General features: G+C 40.6%; 1 protein-coding gene across 1 annotated transcript in view; it reads right to left on the bottom strand.

Moving 5' to 3' along the window:
* Positions 1 to 23830, bottom strand: part of LOC124787950 (collagen alpha-1(XV) chain-like) — a 244078-nt gene that overhangs the window by 121317 nt on the left and 98931 nt on the right. Inside the window, exon 6 of the mRNA XM_047254949.1 lies at positions 6732 to 6824. Within this exon, the coding sequence (XP_047110905.1) occupies positions 6732 to 6824 (93 nt within the window). The remainder of the gene's footprint in view (positions 1 to 6731; positions 6825 to 23830) is intronic.

Raw genomic sequence — 23830 nt, 5'->3', positions numbered from 1 at the left:
TAGTTGCTTTTCAATTCCGCCATCGTTTATCTCAGTATGTACCATTTCGACGTTCATACGACGGTTGAGTAGGGATAGTGTTACGATCTTCCGCGGTGAAACAACTTCGGAGGACCGAATTCAGTATTTCGGCCTTCTCTCTGTTTCTTTGCCAGTGTGGTCGCTGAGAGAATGAATAGCTGATTTTGACCCACATACTGATTCTTTTTGGGTTTTTATTCGGGTCGGTTGACAACGTCTTACTTTCAAAATCATTGAACGCTTCTCTCACCGCTCTCCTTACGCTCATTTTCGCTTCGTTCAGGTTTAGTTTGGCAGCTAGGTTTTTACTTCTCTTGAATCTGAGATGAAGTGCTCTTTATTTACGTAGCGCTTTTCTAACACGGCTATCAAACCATGGTGGATATTTCCTATCCCTTAAAACCTTACCCGGAACATACTTGTCTAGGGCATATTGAACGATGTCTTTGTATTTTTTCCATTTGTTCTCCACATCTTTGTCCATATCACCGAATATCTGATGCTGACTGGTGAGATATTCAGAAATTGTATCCTATTATCCTTGCTAAGCAAATATATCTTTCCTGTCTTTCTTAACATTCCCTGTAAGACCTGTCGACATAGATACTGTCACAGCCTTACGATCACTGATACCTTCCTCTACGTCGACTGCTTCGTTAAGTTCAGGTGTGTTCGTTACCAGGATGTCTAAGACGTTACCGTCACGATTTGGTTGTCTAACTTCCTGTTCAAGTCAATTTTCGAACAAGACATCCAGAACAATGCCATACGAATCGCTGTTTCTGTCACCAGTTTTGGTGGCATAACACTCCCAGTCTGTACCTGGCAAGTTGAAGTCATCCCCTATTACAACGGTATGATCTGGAAAATTACTAATGATATTCTGCAAGTTCGCTCTACAACTACAGGTCCTGACCCAGGTAGTCTATAAAAGCATCCTATCACCATTTATGACCGTTCTTTGATACTCAGTTTCACCCAGATTAATTCACATTCGAAATCCGTGATAACGTCGCTAGATTTTATCGAATTTTTTACTGCCATAAATTAGGTGTTATGTTGATAAACACAAAGATGAAGTACTTTTGTCACCCTCGTAACTGTTTCCTTAAAACTTCTGTGAAAGAGTTAAGCATATTCCACCTTCTCCTAGGTGCAGTGATTTTTCTTTCCGTGTCTCGGTCACGGCCCTTTCTCTCCCCAACTCGTTATCATTACTGTTCTGTCACATAGCTCTTCTCCCACCCCCCCTTTCCTATTATATGTACAGTGTAGTCAGGAAGAGTGTTGCAGGGTAGCTTCGGATGAGAAATAACTGTTAAGAAAAAATTCGAATCATTGCCCCATTTCCGAGTTAATTAGCATTCAGGTTGGCCGATCTGCCCGTTGCGCGCGCATATTCCAGCGGCCCGCCGGAAATGGTGTTCGCCAAACGTGTTATTCCTTGGGTTCCCTACGACCAAACAATAGAGCGATACGAAAATTGGACATGGGACGATAGTAAGGAACGAACCCGAGGCAAATACTGGGCATTTGATCCTGCTTATTGTATTCGAGCCTTGGGCTCCCTCTACAATTCCTACCCTGTACATTTCGCTCCATTCACTGACGTCGTAGGAGGTGTCCTATCAACCGATCATTTCTCTTGGGTAATCTGTGTCACAAATCCCTCAACTCTTTTTTCCCCAGTTCAAATTAGTACCGCCTCCTCATTCTTCTGTAGCATAACTAACAAAAATTTATATTCTCTTCTCGTCTGAGATGCCTATCGTCCACGTTTCTGTTCCAGTCAGGGCTACACTCCATACAAGTACCTTCAGTAAAGATGACCTGACTTTTAAATTTATATTCATTGTTAAGAAATTTCTCTTTTTCATGAACCCTTGTCTTGCAGCCGCTAGTATGCATTTTACGCCTCCGTAATTCGGCTATTTTTAGCTATTTTGCTGTCCTAGTAGCAAAAGTTATCGACTGATTTTACTGTCTCACTTCATCTGATTTAAGCCGACTGTATTTCATTAGGTTTGTTTAACTTTTGTTGGTGTTAATCTCATAATCTCTTTTTCAAGCCGCTATAAGCTCCGTTCAACTGTTCTTGTAAGTCCTTCTCTGGCTCTGACAGAGTGACAATGCCATCAGCAGACCTCCAAATTTTTATACCGTATCCGTGAACTGCAATTCTCCTTCCAAATTTCCCCGTGGTTTCCATGCTGCTTGCACAATGTGCAGACTCAACAACATTAGAGAGAAGCTATAGCCCAGTCTCAATCGTTTCTCAACTACTACTTCCCTTTCACGTTCTTCGATTCTTGTAACTGCAGTCTTTTCTGATCAAGTTGTAGGTAACTTTTCGCTCCTTGTATTTTTCCTCTGCTACTTTCATAAATTTAAAAATTAAATTTTGGAAAAATAGTCAAATTTCTATGGAATGAATTTTTTGAAAGTAATAAATAAAAAGAATCATTGAAACATTTGACATACCTTTGAAATAGCTCGAGATCATGGAACAATTACCATATGCACCCTACAAAATTTTGCGGTTCTAGGTTAAACATTGACTTTCATAGTCTCAGCTGGCATCTCATTTGTTGTACATGTGCACATGATTTCGAGCATCATTCAAAGGCGTGTCAGATATTTCTCAAATGTATTTCATTATTTAAATGCAGATAAATCGTTTCATTATTATTAAGAGCATACAGATCAAGAGAAAGCGGAGAAGTGTCAGTTTGTGCTGTAATTTGACATCCATTTCATTTTTTTCAATACGAAAGAAAGAATTCCGCGATTTCTACACCAATACAACTTTTTATGTGTAATAAAGTTCTAGAAGAGATGAATTTCCTTAATATTTGATTTAAATAGCTAGTAGAATCTGTTAATGAGCTACTTCAATTTTCCCTTATACGCTGCTCAGTTTAGTTCTCCATTTGTCCGTTTGCGACTCTTCGTTCGTCTATGAAAATTCCTGTGGTAATTTTCCTTCTTATCACTAATTAAATTCTCCTCAGTTCCCTGACTGCTTCCAAGCAATTAAACGCACTTTGCGAAACTGGACCTCACACTGGTCAATGTGGTACCAAATTTATCGATTGCTGGCTATGAAAATTCCAAAAAAGTCCATTGTGTAATTTGTAGTGAGTCTTTTTCTCGCTCCGTTCAAACATTCAAAGAGAAAAGACATTATAGTACTAAGTCGTGATATATTATTTTGAAAACACTGTCTTATTTTATTACTTAGGAAACTATATGCTGCAATTAACATTTATTAAGGCAATGCACTTTTCATTTATTGAAAATTCATATGATTGCCACATGTATAGGATGTGGAAAAACCACTTATACACAACTTATTGTTTAGGAGAGATAAAAGGGAACACTTTACAACGTGATGAAAATGGCTCCCCGCTAGCGGCCGAGGAAGATCTTGACAGTGACGTTTACATTCGGTGTTCAAACTTCCGTGTGATGAACGATACTTTGAAGGTGTTGTTACTCTTTTCTGGTTTTCCATTAATGTTCAAATGGAATCTGCGTGGTAATGATTGTCTAACACGGTCAAAACACCTACATCTTCGTGGATACTCTGCAATTCACACTTAAGTGCCAGGCAGCGGGCTCATAGAATCGCTTTCGCGTGATTTGTTTCTGTTCCACTTTCGAACACCACACGGGGAAAACTATCACTCATATCTTTCCGAGCGAACTCTGATTTCTAAGATCATTTCTCGCTATGTTGTTGGGCATTAACAAAATATTTTCGCATTCTGGGAAAATGTCGGAGATTGAAATTTTGTGAAACGATCTCGTCGCAATACTGTTTTAGTAATTGCCGCCCCAAATCGCGTATTATATTCCTCACACTCTCTCCCCTATTCCGCGATAATACAATCCGAGCTTCACTTCTGTGAAGTTATTCGATGTACTGCGTTAATCCTAGCTGGTACGAAACCCATTCCGCACAGCAAAACTTTCGTAGAAAACGAATAAACGTAGTGTAGGCACCGTATTTAGCGGATTTGTTCCATTTTCTAAGTATTCTGCTAATGAAATGTAGTCTTCGTTTTTCCTTGTTCACAACGTTATCTATGTGATAGTTACAATCTAAGTCCCTCGTAATTGCTGAATTGATAGTCTTTAGATTCGTGTGATTTATCATGCAACAGAAATTTAAGAGATTCCTCTTAGCACTGATGCGAACGACCTGCTCTCTTCGTTATTTAGGGATAATTGTTAATTTATGTGAGATACAACTTTTGTTCTGCTCTATTATTTTCCGTCAGTTACTATGAAGAGTAACATTTCTGCAGGAAAGCACGAATCTAGTTGCACGCAGTGACTTGTGACTTGTGACGAACGATATCAACAGACGTCTGAAAATCTACAGAAATGTAATGAGTTTGAGTGCCCTGGCGATAGCACTCATTACTTCGTTGTGTTTCACAAGGGCGATATTTTCTGAATCCGTGCTATGTGTCAATAGATTGTTACTTTCGAGCTAATTCACAATGTTCGACCACAGAGTATGTTCCAAAATCCTACTGCAGGTCAACGTGGATGATAATGGTCTATAATTCAGCAACTCACTCATGTTTCATTGCTCGAGTATTGGTGTGACTTATGCCACTTTCCAGCCTTTAGGCACGGGTCTTCCGTCGAGTGAAGAATTTTCTATGATTCCTAAACAGGAGTCAAACATATGTTTCACGAATAACGGCTTCAGCTTCAGCCAAACGTGCAGGAATCTCTTCTGGAGTATATGTCAGTGACTAGTACACCAAGTGCTTCAGCTCACACCACACGAAGAAATCCTTACGATGTGAGCAACACATATGAAACAATAATCATCGTCAGCCTTTGATGGGGACACACTGCACGTGTAACTACAGTGTTACAAATAGGAAACCTCTCTTGTTGTCTTCTCTAAAAACTTTCAACTTCCGTTGTTGTTATTGTTGTGGTCTTCAGTCCTGAGACTGGTTTGATGCAGCTCTCCATGCTACTCTATCCTGTGCAAGCTTCTTCATCTCCCAGTACCTACTGCAGCCTACATCCTTCTGAATGTGCTTAGTGTATTCATCTCTTGGTCTCCCTCTACGATTTTTACCCTCCAGGCTGCCATCCAGTGCTAAATTGGTGATCCCTTGATGCCTCAGAACATGTCCTACCAACCGGTCCCTTCTTCTAGTCAAGTTGTGCCACAAAGTTCTCCCTAATCCTATTCAATACCTCCTCATTAGTTATATGATCTACCCATCTAATCTTCAGCATTCTTCTATAGTCCAACATTTCGAAAGCTTCTATTCTCTTCTTGTCCAAACTAGTTTTCGTCCATGTTTCACTTCCATACATGGCTACACTCCATACAAATACTTTCAGAAACGACTTACTGACACTTAAATCTATACTCGATGTTGACAAATTTCTCTGCTTCAGAAACGCTTCCCTTGCCATTGCCAGTCTGCATTTTCTATCCTCTCTACTTCGACCATCATCAGTTAATTTGTGCCGGCCGGAGTGGCCGTGCAGTTCTAGGCGCTACAGTCTGGAGCCGCGAGACCGCTACGGTCGCACGCATGGATGTGTGTGTTGTCCTTAGTTTAGTTGTGTTTAAGTAGTTCTAAGTTCTAGGGGACTGATGACCTCAGAAGTTGAGTCCCATAGTGCTCAGAGCCATTTGAACCATTTGTCAGTTAATCTGCTCCCCAAAATAGCAAAACTCCTTTACTACTTTAAGTATCTCATTTCCTAATCTAATTCCCTCAGCATCACCCAACTTAATTCGACTACATTCCATTATCCACGTTTTGCTTTTGTTGATGTTCGTCTTATATCCTCCTTTCAAGACACCATCCATTCCGTTCAACTGCTCTTCTACGTCCTTTGCTGTCTCTGACAGAATTACAATGTCATCGGCGAACCTTAAAGTTTTTATTTCTTCTCCATGGATTTTAATACCTACTCAGAATTTTTCTTTTGTTTCCTTTACTGTCTGCTCAATATACAGATTGAATAACATCGGGGAGAGGCTACAACCCTGTGTCACTCCATTCCCAACCACTGCTACCCTTTCATGCCCCTCGACTCTTATAACTGCCATTCGGTTTCTGTAAAATTGTAAATAGCCTTTCGCTCCCTGTATTTTATCCATGCCATCTTTAGAATTTGAAAGAGAGTATTCCAGTCAACATTGTCAAATGCTTTCTCTAAGTCTACAAATGGTAGAAACGTAGGTTTGCCTTTCCTTAATCCAGCTTCTAAGGTAAGTCGTAGGGTCAGTATTGCCTCAGGTGTTCCAATATTTCTACGGAATCCAAACTGATCAACTTTTGTATAAGTAACTTTTTTCCGCACTCTACATATTTGGCAGTAAAACATATTGTGATAGTAGGTAAGCTACTGTGTGGGCGGGGGCGGGGGGGGGGGCGGGGGGGGGCTGAACTTGGCTTAAACTGCTCTAGCAGTTCCAGAGCTGTGCTGGAGCGTATACGCACACACACATACTTACACACACACACACACACACACACACACACACACAAATACGTTATTTTGTGCATAGTATTGTAAACAAACATAAGGCAGAGTGAAGTGAAGTGTGTAGAGCGTAAGTGGTTGTGGGACATAGGAGAGATGGGAGACAATTGGTAGGGCGCGCGGCAGCAGATGGACAGCCGTGGAGTGCGGCGGCGCGCCAGCTGGGTACCGACCGCGACGTACTGCCAGCCTGCGGCGACGCGCACCAGCAGCGCCTGCTCGTCCATCACGTACGCCAGCGTGCCCACGGGGCTGGCCGCCGTCATCTGCAACACGGACACGGACACGCGGTCACCACACACTGCCCTTCTTTCGCGCCGCCACGATGTAAACACTGCACCCTGCAGTCCGCCGACTGCGTGTACACACAGAGTACAGAGCTGCTCTGCTATACCGCAACGTCCCTACACTGTATTACAACTCATCGTCCACTTTCCACGATTGCTGCGGAAAGGAAGCTCTGCAATAAGGAAAGGCATAAAATCCCCGAATTTTTTAAAAAGTGACAACAACGGAAAAACGCTAAATGTGAACATTTATTGTTAGCCCTTACCGAGAATTATCGAATGAAACAACAAGCTTAGTACGATAATGATGCAAAATAATGAAATGAATTAAAATTTGTATCACAGTCGAGACTCGAACCCGCATCCCCTCGTTTACCGAGCCAGAAATACTGACCACTACTCCACCAGATTACTACGGTTAGCATCGCCACACGAACTATCCAAGTCTAGTGCCGTCCCCAACACAAACTTCAATTCATATCTTCAGTTTATTTTCTTCCTGAATCGTCACTATTACCAGGGCTCTCCGGTATTGCAATCGCAATCCAACGTTGGACGTAATGGCGTAATGGGGAAGTCCTGTACCTTGGGTGATATAATAGATATACAGGGGTGAGTCGCGTAATACGTAACACCCCCTTTATTCCGGGGGCGATTGCACGTATCGGCATTCGGTTTTCGGCGAATCATAACGGGCTCTGCGGCACATACGCTGGCACATGCACAATAATCACAACGTTTATATTGACCGAGATAATGAGGCAAGTACATGTTTTTTTAATGGGACGCTATACTTTTTTTACCGTCATTCGAACGCTTTGGGAAAGGCGCGTATATTGATGTAATGCATGTTGCTATTGTGATTCAAACTTTCCTTAAAAGAGGGCGGATGAAGATGTACCTCCGTAGCGTAGGCCGTGCGTGCTGCACAGAGCACGGAAACTCGGCCTGCGGGTCGCCCGAGGCGTGTTTACAGTCTGCAGCCGCTTTCGACCGCCTCGACCTTCAATCGTACAATATTTCCCAGCGTCTTTTAAGCGAAGTTTGAATCACAATTGATGGGTTACATCGCTATACGCGCCTTTTTTTCCAGAGCGTTCGAATGATGGTAAAAAATGTATAGCGTCCCATTTAAAAAACATGTACTTGGCTCATTATCTCGGTCGATACAAACGTTGTGATTATTGTGCATGTACTAACGCATGTGCCCCATAGTCCGTTATGATTCGCGGAACACCGCTTGTCGATATGTGCAATCGCCCCCGGAATAATGGGGGGGGGGATGTTACGTCTTCCGCGAGTCACCCTGTATATAGATATATAGCGTCCAGTGCTGGGGTGCCATTCAAATGCCGGAGAGCCCTCGAAATTGTGACGATTTACGGGGAAAGTAAGCTGAAGATATGAAGCGAACTCTGAGTCGGAGTGGGAACCCCATAAGCAGGACTGTTACGCCTAGTGCTATGGTAGTGTAATGGTCAGCATTTCTGTCAAATAAGCAAAAGGAACCGGGTTTGAGTCCCGGCAGTCGCACAAATTTTAGTATATTTTTTCAGTTTCCATCAATATCCTAGATAAAGATGAGACTTAAATGTCTCGGGAAAAATTAATTCTAACAAGTTTACTGCTGCCTCTCACTTATTTCTATGACACGTTTCAGGGATTTAAGCTTCCATCATCAGGAGGATTAATGTGGCTTGCATTTGTCGTTTTGTAACTTTCGCGTTATCTCCGACAATGGTCTACGAAAAGTGTGATGGTACACGCGGTGTAGCACGACAGATAAATAATTCTGTGAGCACTGGAAACAGTGCAACATGTTACCCAAGGGTCATTTTATAACACAGACAAGGCACATTAATCCACAAGATGATGGAGGTTTAAACTTTCGAAATACATGACTAGTAACAGTAAACCTGTTTTATCATTCGATAAAATGTAATAACTAAATGTTTTGTCATATTATTGTATTGGCTAATACTAACTACAAAATAAACTTGAAGCATTAATTTGAAGAGTTTCTGCGCAGACACTCTTCAGTGGTATGGTGTAGAAGGTGGTGCACGAAAGGAGGTTCTTCATTTCCTTCTTGAACTGTAGTACATTACCTTCTAAATATTAATATATATATACAATTACTGAGCACATAATAAACACTTTAAATGATAAAATACCGTCAGTCACGATCTTCAGTGGCCGAGCGAAGGCATTTGACTTCATCTGTTGTAATTTTGTTTTAGAAAATTTAAGCTTTTTGTCGATTACATGCTTCAGCACACGCCAAATATAGTTCTTATTTGAGAAACAGAAAGCAGAAATCTGCTCTAGACCCTACTAACATGCAGAATAACATGTAGCACAATTAATTGCACCCTAATTGTTGGGAGTACCATACAAGCAACAGCCAGCATCAGCACGTGTACTGGGAGGAGGGCTCGGTCACGCAAGGTGGTGTGATGGTGTGCGTAATGCTGTCGATGCACGTTTAATGACGGCCACACACTATCATGGGCAATACAAGTGTCACAGTTAAAATTTAAAAAACAATTTCCAAAAGTGTCACAGTTAAAATTTGAAAAACAATTTCCAAAAGTGCGTCTAATATTAAGAAAGAGTGATGACCCAAAAACAGACAAATGTTATAAAAAATATTGTGCTATATTAAGGAAAGTTATTAAAGGTCCAGAAGTATGTGTATTATGTCTGAGATTAGCTACTGTGATGATAAAATTGAAACAAACTGGAATATTATTGAAAGAGAAACAAGCCAATGAAGAACACAGAAAGACCGTATGAAAACTTTATTAACGGAAATCAGAGGTTGAAAATAGTTTAACAATCATTTTTAAATGTTGTGTAGAGAATAGGATTCAGATGGTTATTAGAAAAGGCAAAGCTACATATGCAAGAGGCAATACCCATGGAATTTGATAAAACTGAAATTCTATCCACCTTCTGAAGTTAGGAAAATAATAAACTAAGTCAAAATTAAAACTTGCATACAATTATTGGCATCTCTGACAAAGTACTAAAAGCTTGTTCCTTACGGATAAGCAGGACTCCCAGCCACATGTGTAACAGTCCACTGAAGTACGTCATTTTTCCTGATAGATTGGAATATCCTATAGTTAAACCATTTTAGAATACGTAGGACAGGTCTGATGCCAACAGCTACTGCCCAATCTCACATCTGACAGCTTTGTCCAAAACTCTAGAATAAGTGATGTATTCAGGAGTAGCTTGACATACTTGTGTAAAAATATAGTATTAACAAAAAGCTAATTTGGTTTTCAGAAAGGCTTTTCAACAGAAAATGCTATATACGCCTTCACTGATCAAATACGAAATGTTCTGAATACTCGAATATCACTAGTCCGGATTTTCTGTGATCTTTCAAAGGGTTTTGGTTGGGTACGTCATGGAACCGATATCGACAAGCTTAGGTGTTGTGGTATGACTGGGACAGTGGACAAATGGTTCAATTCAAATTTAAGTAGAAGGGTACAGAAGTTTGAAATAGACAACTCATATAATGCGCAAAATCAGCAGATTTCTGAAATTAGGGATATACCGAGAATCGGGCCCCATAAACTTTAATCTTGGGTCTTAATATGTACACTATGAGATCAAAAGTGTCCGGACACAAGGCTGAAAGTGACTTACAAGTTCGTGGCGCCCTCCTTCGGTAATACTGGAATTCAGTATGATGTTGGCCCACCCTTAGCCTTGACGACAGCTTCCACTCTCGTAGGCTTACGTTTAATAAGGTGCTGGAAGGTTTCTTGTGGAATGGCAGCCCATTCTTCACGTAGCGCTGCACTGAGGAGAGGTATCGATGTCGGTCGGTGAGGCCTGGCACGAAGTCGGCGTTCCAAAACATCCCAAAGGTGTTCTATAGGATGCGGGTCAGGACTCTGTGCAGGCCAGTCATTACAGGGGTTTTATCGTTGTGCAACCACTCCGCCACAGGCCGTGCATTATGAAAAGGTGGTCGGTCTTGTAAAAAGATGTAATCGCCATCCTCGAACTTCTCTTCAACAATGGGAAGCAAGAACGTGCTTGAAACATCAATGTATGCCTGTGCCACTGCCATGCAAAGCAACAAGGGGTGAAAAACACGACCACACCATAACACCAACGTCTCCGAACTTTACTGTTGACACTACACGCGCTGGCAGATGACGTTCACCTGGCATTCGCCATACCCACACACTACCATAGGATCGCCACGTTGTGTAACGTGAAACGTCACTCCACACAGCGTTTTCCACTGTTCAGTCGTCCAATAATTATGCTTCTTACACCAGGCGAGGCGTCGTTTGGCATTTACCGTCGTGATGAGTGGCTTATGAGCGGCCGCTCGACCATAAAATGCGTTTCCTCACATGTCGCCTAACTGTCACAGTACTTGCAATGGATACTGATGGAGTTTGGAATTCCTGTGTGATGGTCTGGATGGATGTCTGCCTACTACACATTACGACCCTCTACAACTGTCGGCGGTCTCTCTCAGTCAACAGACGGGGTCGGCCTGTACGCTTTTGTGCTGTACGTGTCCCTTCACGTTTCCACATCGGAAACAGTGGACCTAGGAAGCTTTAGGAGTGTGGAAATCTCGCGTACAGGCGTATGACACAAGTGACACCCTATCACCTGACCACGTTCGAAGTCCGTGAGTTCCGCGGAGCGTTCCATTCTGCTCTCTCACGGTGTCTAATAAGTACCGAGGTCGCTGATGTGGAGTACTTACAGTACTCTTTTTTTACTAGTCCTGTAATCTGACACCTTATAATTTTTCTAGGTTGTTTTGAAAATAACATGCCAGTGTATGTTGGCAAGATGTGCATTTCCCCCTTCCATTTTGCTATGCGTTTTTAATGTACAATTTTCACGTGTCACATGTCACATAGTGGGCGTTCCAAGCCCCAGTCACACCGAGGTCTGCTTTATAGATGAATGTAAACAGCGGCTTCAGTTATTGTGATCGTTTCATAGCTTCTGTTACTGGTAATAACTAGACACCAGCGCCTACGAGCTTTAATTTGTATGCTACAGGTGTGTTCTTACCAACAGTTGGTTTATACACAGGTGTATTTGTGGTCTTTTGTTTCTTATTCACTGATCGCTGTGTGAAAATTTTTAACTTCCAGCACTGAAGATGATCATTATGTGATCGAAAATCGATTTTGCTGTTAGTAAATCATCAAAATTACGGCCAACACTGACTTTTCTTCTAATTTTATCTAACAAATATAGAGTTTGGACAGAAATTTGTAGTTAGGGCAGAATATTCCAAATTTTTGAGTGTGCTCTTTGATGAGAGACTGAATTGTAAGAAACACATTGATGATCTACTGAAGCCTACATTATTACTGTTATCGCAAATTTTGTCAATAAACATGAAAGAAAATTAGCTTACTATGCCTATTTTCATTCACTTCTTTTGTATGTCATCATATTCTGGCGTAATTCATCATTAATTAAAAAGTATTCATTGCACAAAAGTTTGTAATAAGAACAATAGCTGGTGCCTAGCCAAGATCATCTTGCAGAAACTTATTTCAGGATCTAGGGATATCAGTAATAGCTTTGCAGCATATATATTCGTTTATGAAATTTGTTATTAGTAACCCATCACAACTCAAATGCGATAGCAGTGTACATAGCTTCAAAACTAGGATAGAGGCTGATATTCACTAATCTCTCTAACTTTGGCACAGAAGATCTTTGTTCACTTAGCAAATAGCATAAAAAAATCTGACAGATAGCTAATTAATATTTAAACACAAATTGCAAGAACTTCTTAATGACAATAACTTCTACTCAACAGATGGATTCTTTGATATAAATGAGTAATATTAGAACTAAAAAACTTTGAATTATGCCATGTAAAGAAACTGTTCGTTAAACTGAGATAGTCAAAACGATTATGAAGCTCTGAGGATCCCTCCGAGCACATATGGTGGTGCTGGTCATTGCTTCTATGATACTTCAACAGTTAGGGGCTATCAGTGCTAATGATATTACCTGCTATTTCATATGTTAGTAATGACAGTATATTATATCTACATCAAAGTTTCATTTATTTGTATCTAAATTGGTATGTATTTGCGTCTAGATAACCATTTTGTTCTTGAATATTATTGGTATAGAACTGGCTTTTATAAGAAATTTGTGTTTCTATAAAACTTGCAATAAAATATTTGTTACCTTTGTGTGTTTGTAACAGGTCATCAGATGATGTATTAAACCCAAAGCATATTATGACACTTAATAAACAAGTTAAGAGAAAACTGTTTTTAAGCAACCACACAGCCTTAGTGGTTACATGCCTCTAATAGGAATTTCAGTCTCATTTAGAATTTAAACTGCATTATCCTACAATGAAGAATACTTTGCCACAGAAAGGGGTGACATATCTATGGAAGCAAATAAAATATATGAAAAAACACAGAAACGTTTCCAAATACAGATTAAAGATGTTTGTCCTTAACAGCTACTATACCATAGAGGAATTCTTGAACAGAAATAATTAGTCACTTACACAAAAAGGAAAAACCTGTAAAACCTGTAAAACGCCAGCATGTAGCACATAAATTTTGTGGAAAATTTAGTACATCTACCAGAGACAGCAAAAACAAGAAGACATGATGTGTTGCTGATTCGAATAGTGTGTTGCAATTTGCATGTTATAAAAATGGAATAAGATAAAACGCGTCAACATCTCACCTCTACTGTTCAACATTGTTTATGTTTTCCTTTTTCACCATGGTTTACACAGTCAGAAGTTTCAGTCAAGTCACATTTTATTTTCGCTAGCACTAATTCCTGATTAATTGACTACCATTTGCAGAGGTATCTATAGCACTTTTATCTGATACTTGTTTATCAAGGAAAATTGCCAAACACCAGTATCTTTTGAGAAGTTATTTTATTTAGATGACCAGCATCTCATTAACGCCTCTGCATGTTAAAAACGAGTGTATGTGCAGTGATTATCAAGGTATAGCACAGTTGACATTACAGAAAATGAAGCATAATAATAAAAGCCCTTAAGACCTACAAAACACCATTAGCTGCTTTAAGAAAAGTACCTGTACACACAGAGCACAACAAAGCACAATATGTGCACATACTGGTTAGCATCGAATCAATTTGGAATCACAAAGATAGAAAAGAACATGCCAAACATTACAAAAACCCAAAAATACACAATATACAAAATCAGAAGCAGAAACAAATAAAGCTTGCCTAGTTTCTTTTGTTTTTATTATTAGTTTTTACACTTTCTATTGTTTTATTTTTATTTTTTGCATACTTTTTAGTGTAAGAAACCTATGTTCTACCCTTAAATGATAAACACACTAGTTCTTAGGAAAACCTATACTTATTTATTTGACAGTTGCACTTAAAATTCAAGCTGATAATCACGAGGTTTTGAGGTATTACTTCCTTGTAAATTCTGTTATCAATGAATTTATCGATGGTTTTTTAAATACTGGAAATAATGAGATGTTAAAGTAATTACTAATAACTTCTTACCTCTCTTTTTGTTAAGTAGTTGTCAATATCATATTATCAGGAAATACATCTATGAATTACATAAGCACCAGTACATTAAAATGTGCACCTGAACAACATTTATGTCTTCCATGAATGATTTTCTCGTAATTAATTCAATACTCATCTTAAGAGAGCTGATAACTTTGAAAGCTTTCGAAGATGTAGGATGTAGGTGGGTTTAATAAAACTTCTTTTGAAACATTTGTTAGATTCTATAGGCACTCTACTAAGGAAATGTTCATATTAAATTATATGCTACTGGCAGAAAGACATCATTGAAAGTGTCAACGTTACTAAATTATATTTGACTAATAAAATTACATAAAAAGACCTATGACTGCATGAGAAAATGCTGAAAATGGTAACTGGCATCACGGAAGGCGTGAAGTGCATAGTGACGTGGTGAGAAGACGTTTATGTTTTCCATCAGCCTGTAAACAGGAATATAATGGTTGAAGTCACTTATAAGGCTGTCTGGTTGCTTATCGTACCCGTAATGTCACATATGAAGCAAACTTACCAGCAGTGTAGATGTTCAAGTTCGAAACCCAGTCTAACACTAAAGTCAAACTATCCACAGTGTATTTATTCCTTTTCAGTTTCTAAAAAGATATCACTCATGTCACTTCCTTCATTTAATTCACATGAATTCCCTTTATTTCAAAGAACTGAATTCAAATGTTTCCTATACATAATTCCTTAGGCAGAGCAAGCAGAATTTTTCCACAGAATCCGTTTCCCCAGCGGCACTGTTCCAATGCGTTCCGTGACTCAGGAAACGACGAGACGAAACGTCAGTGACAAGATTTTAGTTGTACGCAGAGACGAGCCCAGCAAATCGTCGTTTCATTACCTCCTGGACACAAAGTTAACGCAGGGCTTTACAGTTTATAAAGGTTCATGCTCGTCAATAAAAGACGATTGTTATGTTACTGAACCCCGAGGAAATCGGTACGAACTAAAAGAGAACAATTATGTAATTCCACCTGCATATCCAGAAGAAATCATTTGTTTTATTTTCCTCTCGTGGAATGAGTTCACACAATGAAGATGTGACAGGCAAGGCTAAATACGAAGAAGTGTCATGCAAATTCAAGGAATTTCAATTATATATTCCTAAATTTGTGATAACAGCATGCGATTTATAGTGCAAAATACTTTATTTACAATTTTACTAATTAAAAGTTAAAAAGTAATTTAATTTGTAACTCCACTTTCAAGACACGAATCAGTAAACCGTAGCTGAACTCGTTCTTCACCAAGCAAACGTGCTATGTTGCGGGTTGAATACGTCAGTCCAGACCCCACTCCACAGTACGTAACAGACCGCTCATGTGACTCGTTGGTCCTGATTGAAACGCTGTTATTAAACATAATAGCATAAACTTACGGATTTAAAAATTACTTCACTTTTGTTCATTGCGATTTCAGTTTCTAGAAAAACCCAGAAATTTCACACACAAATACGACGCTGGCACGGCCGATAGTCCAAACATCAAGCAAGTATGAAATGTCCAAGACATAGACTTCGCAGATAGACACAAAAACAGGGAAAACCAATGACAGTAACATATTTCTTACGTTCGTATGGTTCCGTTTGGATAACATTTGCTCTTCGCTAACAATATAATTAGTAATGATGTTATACTTACACACGGGGTGGATCAGGTACCATCTTTTTCATCTGATATTAAAGGGAAAAAAGATGATAGGGAGGTAATTTCATCGAAAAGAGAAGATGAATCAGAGACATGATGTGAAAGGAAACGGTTAAATATTAGTCAAGCATGGAAGGCTTACATGAAAATGATCCAGAGCGAAAGCCAAGTGAGAAGAAGAAAGTTTTTTCCTCCTTTCTTTTTTAGTTGAGAGGTGGAGGAATCAAGGAGGAAGAGAAAATCAAAGTGGACCTCGGACACTGTTGCAACTCTGGTGGAGCGAGGATACTGAGAGCGGGCGACAGCGAACGAAATATTCCTCATGAATCACAGACACCACGACCCGCTCGTGTGTCGTAAAGCGCATGCGGCTTGTTTGCAAGACTGCAAGTCTCAACCGGTCCCGATCCGCGTGGCGGATTAACGACTCCCGACCGCAACTGATGCATAGGCCGGTCTGTGAGCAATATCTAGACGGTTTCGCGCGCTCTTTTAAAGAAATTCTGCACTGGTTGCCAATACCCACATCAGAAAGTGCAATACATGGACAGTTAAAACACGATCGCAGGCAGAACAGAGTTCGTACAGTACAATGACAGGTCGTGCGCACGACTTCCCTGCCTTCGGAAACTGACAACTGCGGCTACAGGAAGGGCATTCGAAAAAAAAAAACAGTTAAAGAAATCATTTTGCCAAATGTTGAATACTAGAAGGATTTGACGCTAAGAAGAAGCAGAATCACACACTCGAAACACTTCATTTATGACAGCTACAATTAAAATACTTCGCACAGAATAAACATGTCAGTTCTTTTAATCTGTTGTGTTTACTTGCAGCAGCAACCTCCAAGCTCCTTCCATTGCAACGCAGCAGATGGGACTCGGGAGGCGAACATTCACATCGAGCCCATTATGGCATGGCGTCTGTGACACGACACTGATTACAGCTGCGCCGTGACAAGGCGCATCTGATACTGGATTTTTACACTGCTTCCCCGTCTCACAACCCTGCTGAGCATGAAATGAGATTCTGGAGCAGCGGCGGAGAGATGACGAGAAGAGACAGTGAGGGAGATGCAGTTGTCTCAGGGATGATGAACGAGGCGGTACGACGTGACGGTCGAGAGAACTAACGGCTTGACGAAACCATACTATCTACTGGGATGTAACGTCTTGCAACACCTGACAAATGTTTGCACATCATTATTTTATTACGTGGCATCTGGTGGCATAACATTTCCACCCACGCAGGTACTCTGCAGGCCACCGTACAGCAGGCGGTACCCTGTACCACTACTTGTCATTTCCCCTCTTGTTGCACTCGCAAATAGAGCGATGGGAAAACCACTGTCTACATGCCTCCGTATGAGACCTAATTTCTTGTATCGTGGTTTCTTTACGCGTAATGTATGTTAGCGGCGGCAGAATCGTTCGCCAGTCAGCTTCAAATGCCGGTTCTCAGGTAATAGTGTACCTCGAAAATAACGTCGCCTTCCCTCCAGGGATTCCTATTTGAGTTCCCGAATCATCACTGTAATACTCACATGTTGTTCGAGCCTACCGGTAGCAAATCTAGCAGCCCGTCTCTCAACTGCTTCTACATCCTGCTTCAATCTGACCCCATACGGGTCCCAAACACTCGAGCAGTACTCAAGAATAGGTCGCACTAGTGTCCTATATGTGACCTCTTTCACGAATGAACGAATCTTTCCTAAAATTCTCTCAATGAACAGAAGTCGACCATTTGCCTTACTTATCACAGTTTTCACGTGGTCGTTCCGTCTCGTATCGCTCTGGAACTTACGCCCATATATTTAAAAAAACTTGGCTATGTCAAGTAGGGCACTAGCAATACTGTATGGGAACAGCAGTGGATGACGAAGGGCTGAACCTGAGGATCACGGGCGATCTGAACTTACCTACCGTTAAAACTGAATGAAAACGCGATCTGCATGGGAAACTGACAGATTTTGTGACAGATTTGGACTTGAAGAGACGCGAAGGATACGTCAATAAATTATTTTGCCGTTGGGGACTCAGTTCAAAACGGGATAAAAATAGGCGCGGAGTGCCAAATACAAGAGGCAGAATGTAGTCTTTAAACAATATTTTTAAGGTTTATCTCTTTCATTTATTTATTTATTCATTTATCAGGTTTCGTGACACTGTGCAAACCTAAGTATCTTCGTGACGGAACGTATCGGTATATAGTACATAACGCTGATTAAAAAACTTATAAACAAAGAAGTAGCTAAAAAATAAATCTCGAAAAAACTGCGACTATGGCAATAAATAAGAAATTACAAAAAAACGTTCTCAGGTACTGCGAGGAAATCTACAGAATTGATGGGGTGTGCCACAAGAAAACCCTTCAACTCGGATCTGAATATTTGGGATTTATCCCTAATTTTTGTCAGTTCTGGTAGAAACCTGTTTAAAATAAAACCTGCTGAATACTTCAGACTTTTCAGTACAATGCTCAACGAAGTGTTAGCCACGTCTATATCGTTTAACCGTCCAGTGTTCACTGAATAAGTGTCTAAGTTTCTTCTGAATGCATCAGTATCGTCAGTAACAAATCCTGCCTTGGGATGTATGTACAGGGACGTCAGGGTCAGAATTCGAAGACACCGAAAGAGCTAAACAGCCTACACGAAATTCGCGAGCTGATGCCACAGTTCTATATCACCACACTTTTCTGGGACAAGAACATTCCTCGTGTGCACGCTCAGTTGCCCCAAAATACAACAGCATACGAGATAAAAGGAAGCAGCAGAGTTAAAACTGTATGTAGAGGAGACACAAATTTACACACTGTGTGGTGACATAAGCCTGCTAACACACTATGCCAACACGACAGTGGAAGCGCTACGTGGGCAACACGTTGTTTCACGTGACATACGTGTTTGATCACGTGACATACGTTGGTACAGCGATCGGACGAAATATGGAAACATGGCGAGAAATACATGTTAGCCAAGTATGCTGGTTGCGCTGTCGTATGTGACCACCTGTGCCATGTCCTGATTGGTGCTGGTATGGTGATTGGTTGCGAAGTCTTTGGTGTTTCATAAGGCACCGTATCGGAAATTTTTGCAGCATACAGGGAGAGCTGAAAACATCAACCAGTAAGTCACAACGAGAACGAAACAGTATGCTGAGTGATCGTGAAGGGCGGCCATTGAAGAGGATTGTGACGAAAGTTTACAGGAAGTCGCTGCAAAAGTCCCTGCAGAACTGTATCTCGCATTGGCGAACTCTGTCAGCGCCAAAACGACGGGAGTTCCATGAACAGGGAATTGTAGGAAAAGCTGGAATTCCAAAACCACCCATCACCGATGCAAATGCCTATAACAGGAAAGTGTGGAGTCGAAACCGTAAAACCCGCTCTATGGAGCAATGCAAAGCTCAAATGGCTCAGATGGCTCTGAACACTATGGGACTTAACTTCTGAGGTCATCAGTCCCCTAGAACTTAGAACTACTTAAACCTAACTACCTTAATGATATCACACGCATCCATGCCCGAGGCAGCATTCGAACCTGCGACCGTAGCGGTAGCGTGCTGCCAGACTGTAGCGCTTAAAGCCGCTCGGCCACTCCGGCCGGCGGAGCAATGCAACGAAGCCATTTTGTCGGATGTGTCTTCCTTCATATTGTTTACAAATTCTGCCAGAGTTTACGTCCTAAGACTTCAAAAAGCCAGGGTTTCCATGATGATTTGGGCAGCTACATCGTGATATACCAGGGGCGCCAAGATCGCATTACTGCCATTGCTTGTCAGGCCGATCCCGTGGTGTGACGTTTGTTCCCCAGTGGTGATTCTACGTTCCAAGACGACAAGGCCATTCCTCACACGGCTCACACAGTCAATGACTGGTTCAGTTAGTTTTTATCGCAACTCCCCAGGCCACCACAGCCAGTATCTTTGAACCTTTGGAGAGAACGCTGTGTGATCTTGCCCCCCCCCCCCCCCCGCCCCCCCGCCCCATCCCTGTTTCCTAAACGTATCACTATTTTGCAAGAAGAATGGTATGAGATTCCCTTTAAAACCATACAGGATCTTTAATTATACATTTAAAGACGACTAGAAAGTATTTTGGAAGGTCAAGGGTTGTTTCTACGAGTTATAGCAATGCATTTTGATTGTGGTGTTTCCATACATTGGCTACCCCTTGTAGGTTTTACAGCTCGTTACATGAAAGTGCTGTGGGTTGTATGTACACGTTCTGAGTTATTCGTGTAAAGCAGACCCTAAGGCTTATTATGTCAATCAAATGGTTTGTGTAGTTAAAGCTGAGGGAATTAGATTAGGAAATGAGACACTTAAAGTAGTAAAGGAGTTTTGCTATTTGGGAAGCAAAATAAATGATGATGATCGAAGTAGAGAGGATATAAAATGTAGACTGGCAATGACAAGGAAAGTGTTTCTGAAGAAGAGAAATGTGTTAACATCGAGTATTGATTTAAGTGTTAGGAAGTCGTTTCTGAAAGTATTTGTATGGAGTGTAGCCATGTATGGAAGTGAAACGTGGACGATAAATAGTTTAGACAATGTGGTGCTACAGAGGAATGCTGAAGATCAGATGGGTAGATCACATAACTAATGAGGAGGTATTGAATAGAATTGGGGAGAAGAGGAGTTTGTGGCACAACTTGACTAGAAGAAGGGATCGGTTGGTAGGACATGTTCTGAGGCATCAAGGTATCACCAATTTAGTACTGGAGGGCAGCGTGGAGGGTAAAAATCGTAGAGGGAGACCAAGAGATGAATACACTAAGCAGATTCAGAAGGATGTAAGCTGCAGTAGGTACTGGGAGATGAAGAAGCTTGCACAAGATAGAGTAGCATGGAGAGCTGCATCAAACCAGTCTCAGGACTGAAGACCACAACAACAACAGTTAAAGCTTGCATCTTCTTTCATTTGCGAAATTTTCCATGAGAAATTGCTAAAGTCCAGTGTTATAGCATAAAAGTAGTTCGGAATCTATTGCAAACATTTTGCACAAATCTGCTGCTACTCCGAAAAAAAATATGTCTGACTTTCGTGACAGGCGGATGTTCAATATTTGTCAATCTGTACTTAACTCTATAACTGAATCAACGTATTACTGACGAGGGATGTTTAATCTTGGACATACTGAATAAGAGCGTAATGTTATTGGACAGTAGAAGTGTCACTCAATGATCAGAACGAACACAGAAGAACTTACTTTGAACCTAACAGTTTGCTATCATGTCAACATTCTTACTTTTGCATTATAGAATAACTGCATACCTCAATTTCTCTTTTCATTATGTTAGACAAGCGAGAGATTAATTTTGTAGGGCATGAGCTGTAACGAGGAATGAAACAAATTATAGTGAAATCAATAGGCAGGTTGTGAAGCGAGGTCGCTATCATTCGGGAGTGGATCGCTCTAGAAATTTGTTGTTCCGGTACTGCCAGCCAAATACTACGAGTAGAAGCAGGAAAGTGACACTCTAGTAACAACATGTCAGTTACTTTACTACTGTGACGGACCCCTGCTCATAACGATTTGGCTATGGAAAACCTATGTAGTCGTTTCTTATATTTTGTTATATAATATTTTGTTGTTTGTGCAATCGTTGTTATAAACTGCAGATGTGTCTTTAAGACAATGGAATTTCCATGTATGGATAGCTAATATTTATTATGAGAGCTTGTGTGTAAGTGGAGAATCAACCACCAATAATGTAGAGACGCGCGAGTTCTTGACCATATCGAGTGGATGCTGGAGGCTATTTGTGTGCTAAACTGTCGAAAATGCCATGTGAACTGTGTTAATAGGGAGAGGAGGAAGTCAGTAAGTGACACTTAATAACCAGTGGGGAATCCACCAACACAATTACTCGAAAACCAGGGACTAACTTCACGTGTGGCGCGTGGGTGTGCATTGAAACTCTTTCTGTTCATGCTGTATGTTAATTACCTTGCAGACACTATCAACAGGCACGTCAGAACTTTCGTAAATAATGCGGTAATGTATAATGAAGTCTTATCTGAAAAATATTCGGCCGTATCTTGATAACATTTCAAAGTGTTGCAAAGATAAGCAACACGCTTAAAATATTCATGACTAAAACATAAATAGTCACAACAAACAACGTTCAAGTCACACAAGTACCCAGGTGTAACACTTCTGGAATTTGAAATGGAACAATCACACAGATTCAAACGTCAGTAAAGCAGGTGACAGACTGTTCATAGCTATGAAATTGGATAAACGGAGTTGGTCTACAAAGAAGGCTTACAAAATTCTTGTTCGAACACGAATGGTGCTCAACGTACAGTACATGACTAACAAGGGATACTGCACGGATACAAACAAGGGCAGCAGCAATGATCGCACGTTTGTTTGACCCACGGATTCGCGTAATGGAAATACTGAAGGCAATTGAAGTAGCAGACGCCTGAAGATCCGGTGAAGACGACTTTAAAAATTTCAAGAGCCATCTTTTACGTACTGAATCTAGCAGTACACTAGAATCCCGTGTGTGTTGCTCGTGTATGGATCGTGAAGAACAGTTTTAGGCTAATTACAGCGCACACACATGCGTTTCAGGAATCACTGTTATCGGCCTGCATGCATGACTGGTACTGGAGGAAGTCCTAACAACTGGTACATTGGGAAGTACTCTCTGCTGTGTGCGTGTGTATGTATGTGTGTGTGTGTGTGTGTGTGTGTGTATGTGTGTGTGTGTGTGTGTGTGTATGTGTGTGTGAGAGAGAGAGAGAGAGAGAGAGAGAGCGCACTCAGCGATGTATACTTGCAGTCAAAACCGTCTGCCCGGCATTGATATCAAGAGTACGAGAACGGTGAGAAGGTTTTCCTTCACACGCAAAAGTACGCAAAGGATTAAGTTTTGTGTTTGAGGATAAATTCTCATCTGTCTTACGTAAATGTACAAGCAAATTCAATTTAGTCAATAGTATGGAATAGGACCGTGTTCGTGTAATTACACTTCATAATTCATGACTTGGTGCGTGTTCACGATAAACACGTCTGATGATTACAACGCTACGATGTTTAAGCTTGGACGATAAAACCCAGAGGAAAGCAACGGGAAAACTGTTCAAAACGTACGGAGCCATTACCTTCGAATACAAGATCTCCGAATGCCAGCACCAGCAACCATTGTCGATCTAGAAGAATGGAATCCAGCAATGAAATCGTGTGAGACACAAACGGTGAAACTTTTGAGGCAGAGTGTTATCGTAAGTAGGTTCTCATACGCGCAAATCATGTATTAGCTGCTGTCTATTTAAAATTTAAAAATGTATATTTTTTATCAAATCGAAAGTAATGTATGCAGACGTTGATGGGTCCGTAATTAACAACATCCCTTTTATATTCCCTTTTCTGCACTAAGTATCTATTGCCACTGAAACTTACGTAATTTACCACTCAGCCATGTAGATAAATTTGGCTATAAAATTACTTCCTTTTTGTATAGTCAAACCGGCCAATATTAATTTTGCGAGTATGTCAACGTATTCCCATCAATAGTGAAAACGAATAAATGTTCAGAATTAACATGAGATTGTATCAAAACATTATTTAAAAATGATTCTATACCGCAAACAGATGCCAAACATCAACTGATAAATTGCGGTCGCAGTCATTAAAGTGCATATTATTGCGCACTTCATCAACAGAGCCCAACACAAAGCTCACATTTCCTCTCATTCGCATATTACAGTTATATCTGTAAATGATTATAGTAGTACACACACACACAC

The sequence above is a fragment of the Schistocerca piceifrons genome, chromosome 3, assembly GCF_021461385.2.
Source record: "Schistocerca piceifrons isolate TAMUIC-IGC-003096 chromosome 3, iqSchPice1.1, whole genome shotgun sequence".
NCBI classification, from domain to species: domain Eukaryota; kingdom Metazoa; phylum Arthropoda; class Insecta; order Orthoptera; family Acrididae; genus Schistocerca; species Schistocerca piceifrons.
The sequence above is the reverse complement of the archived record's forward strand: the minus strand, read 5'-3'. Positions and strand labels throughout refer to the sequence as shown.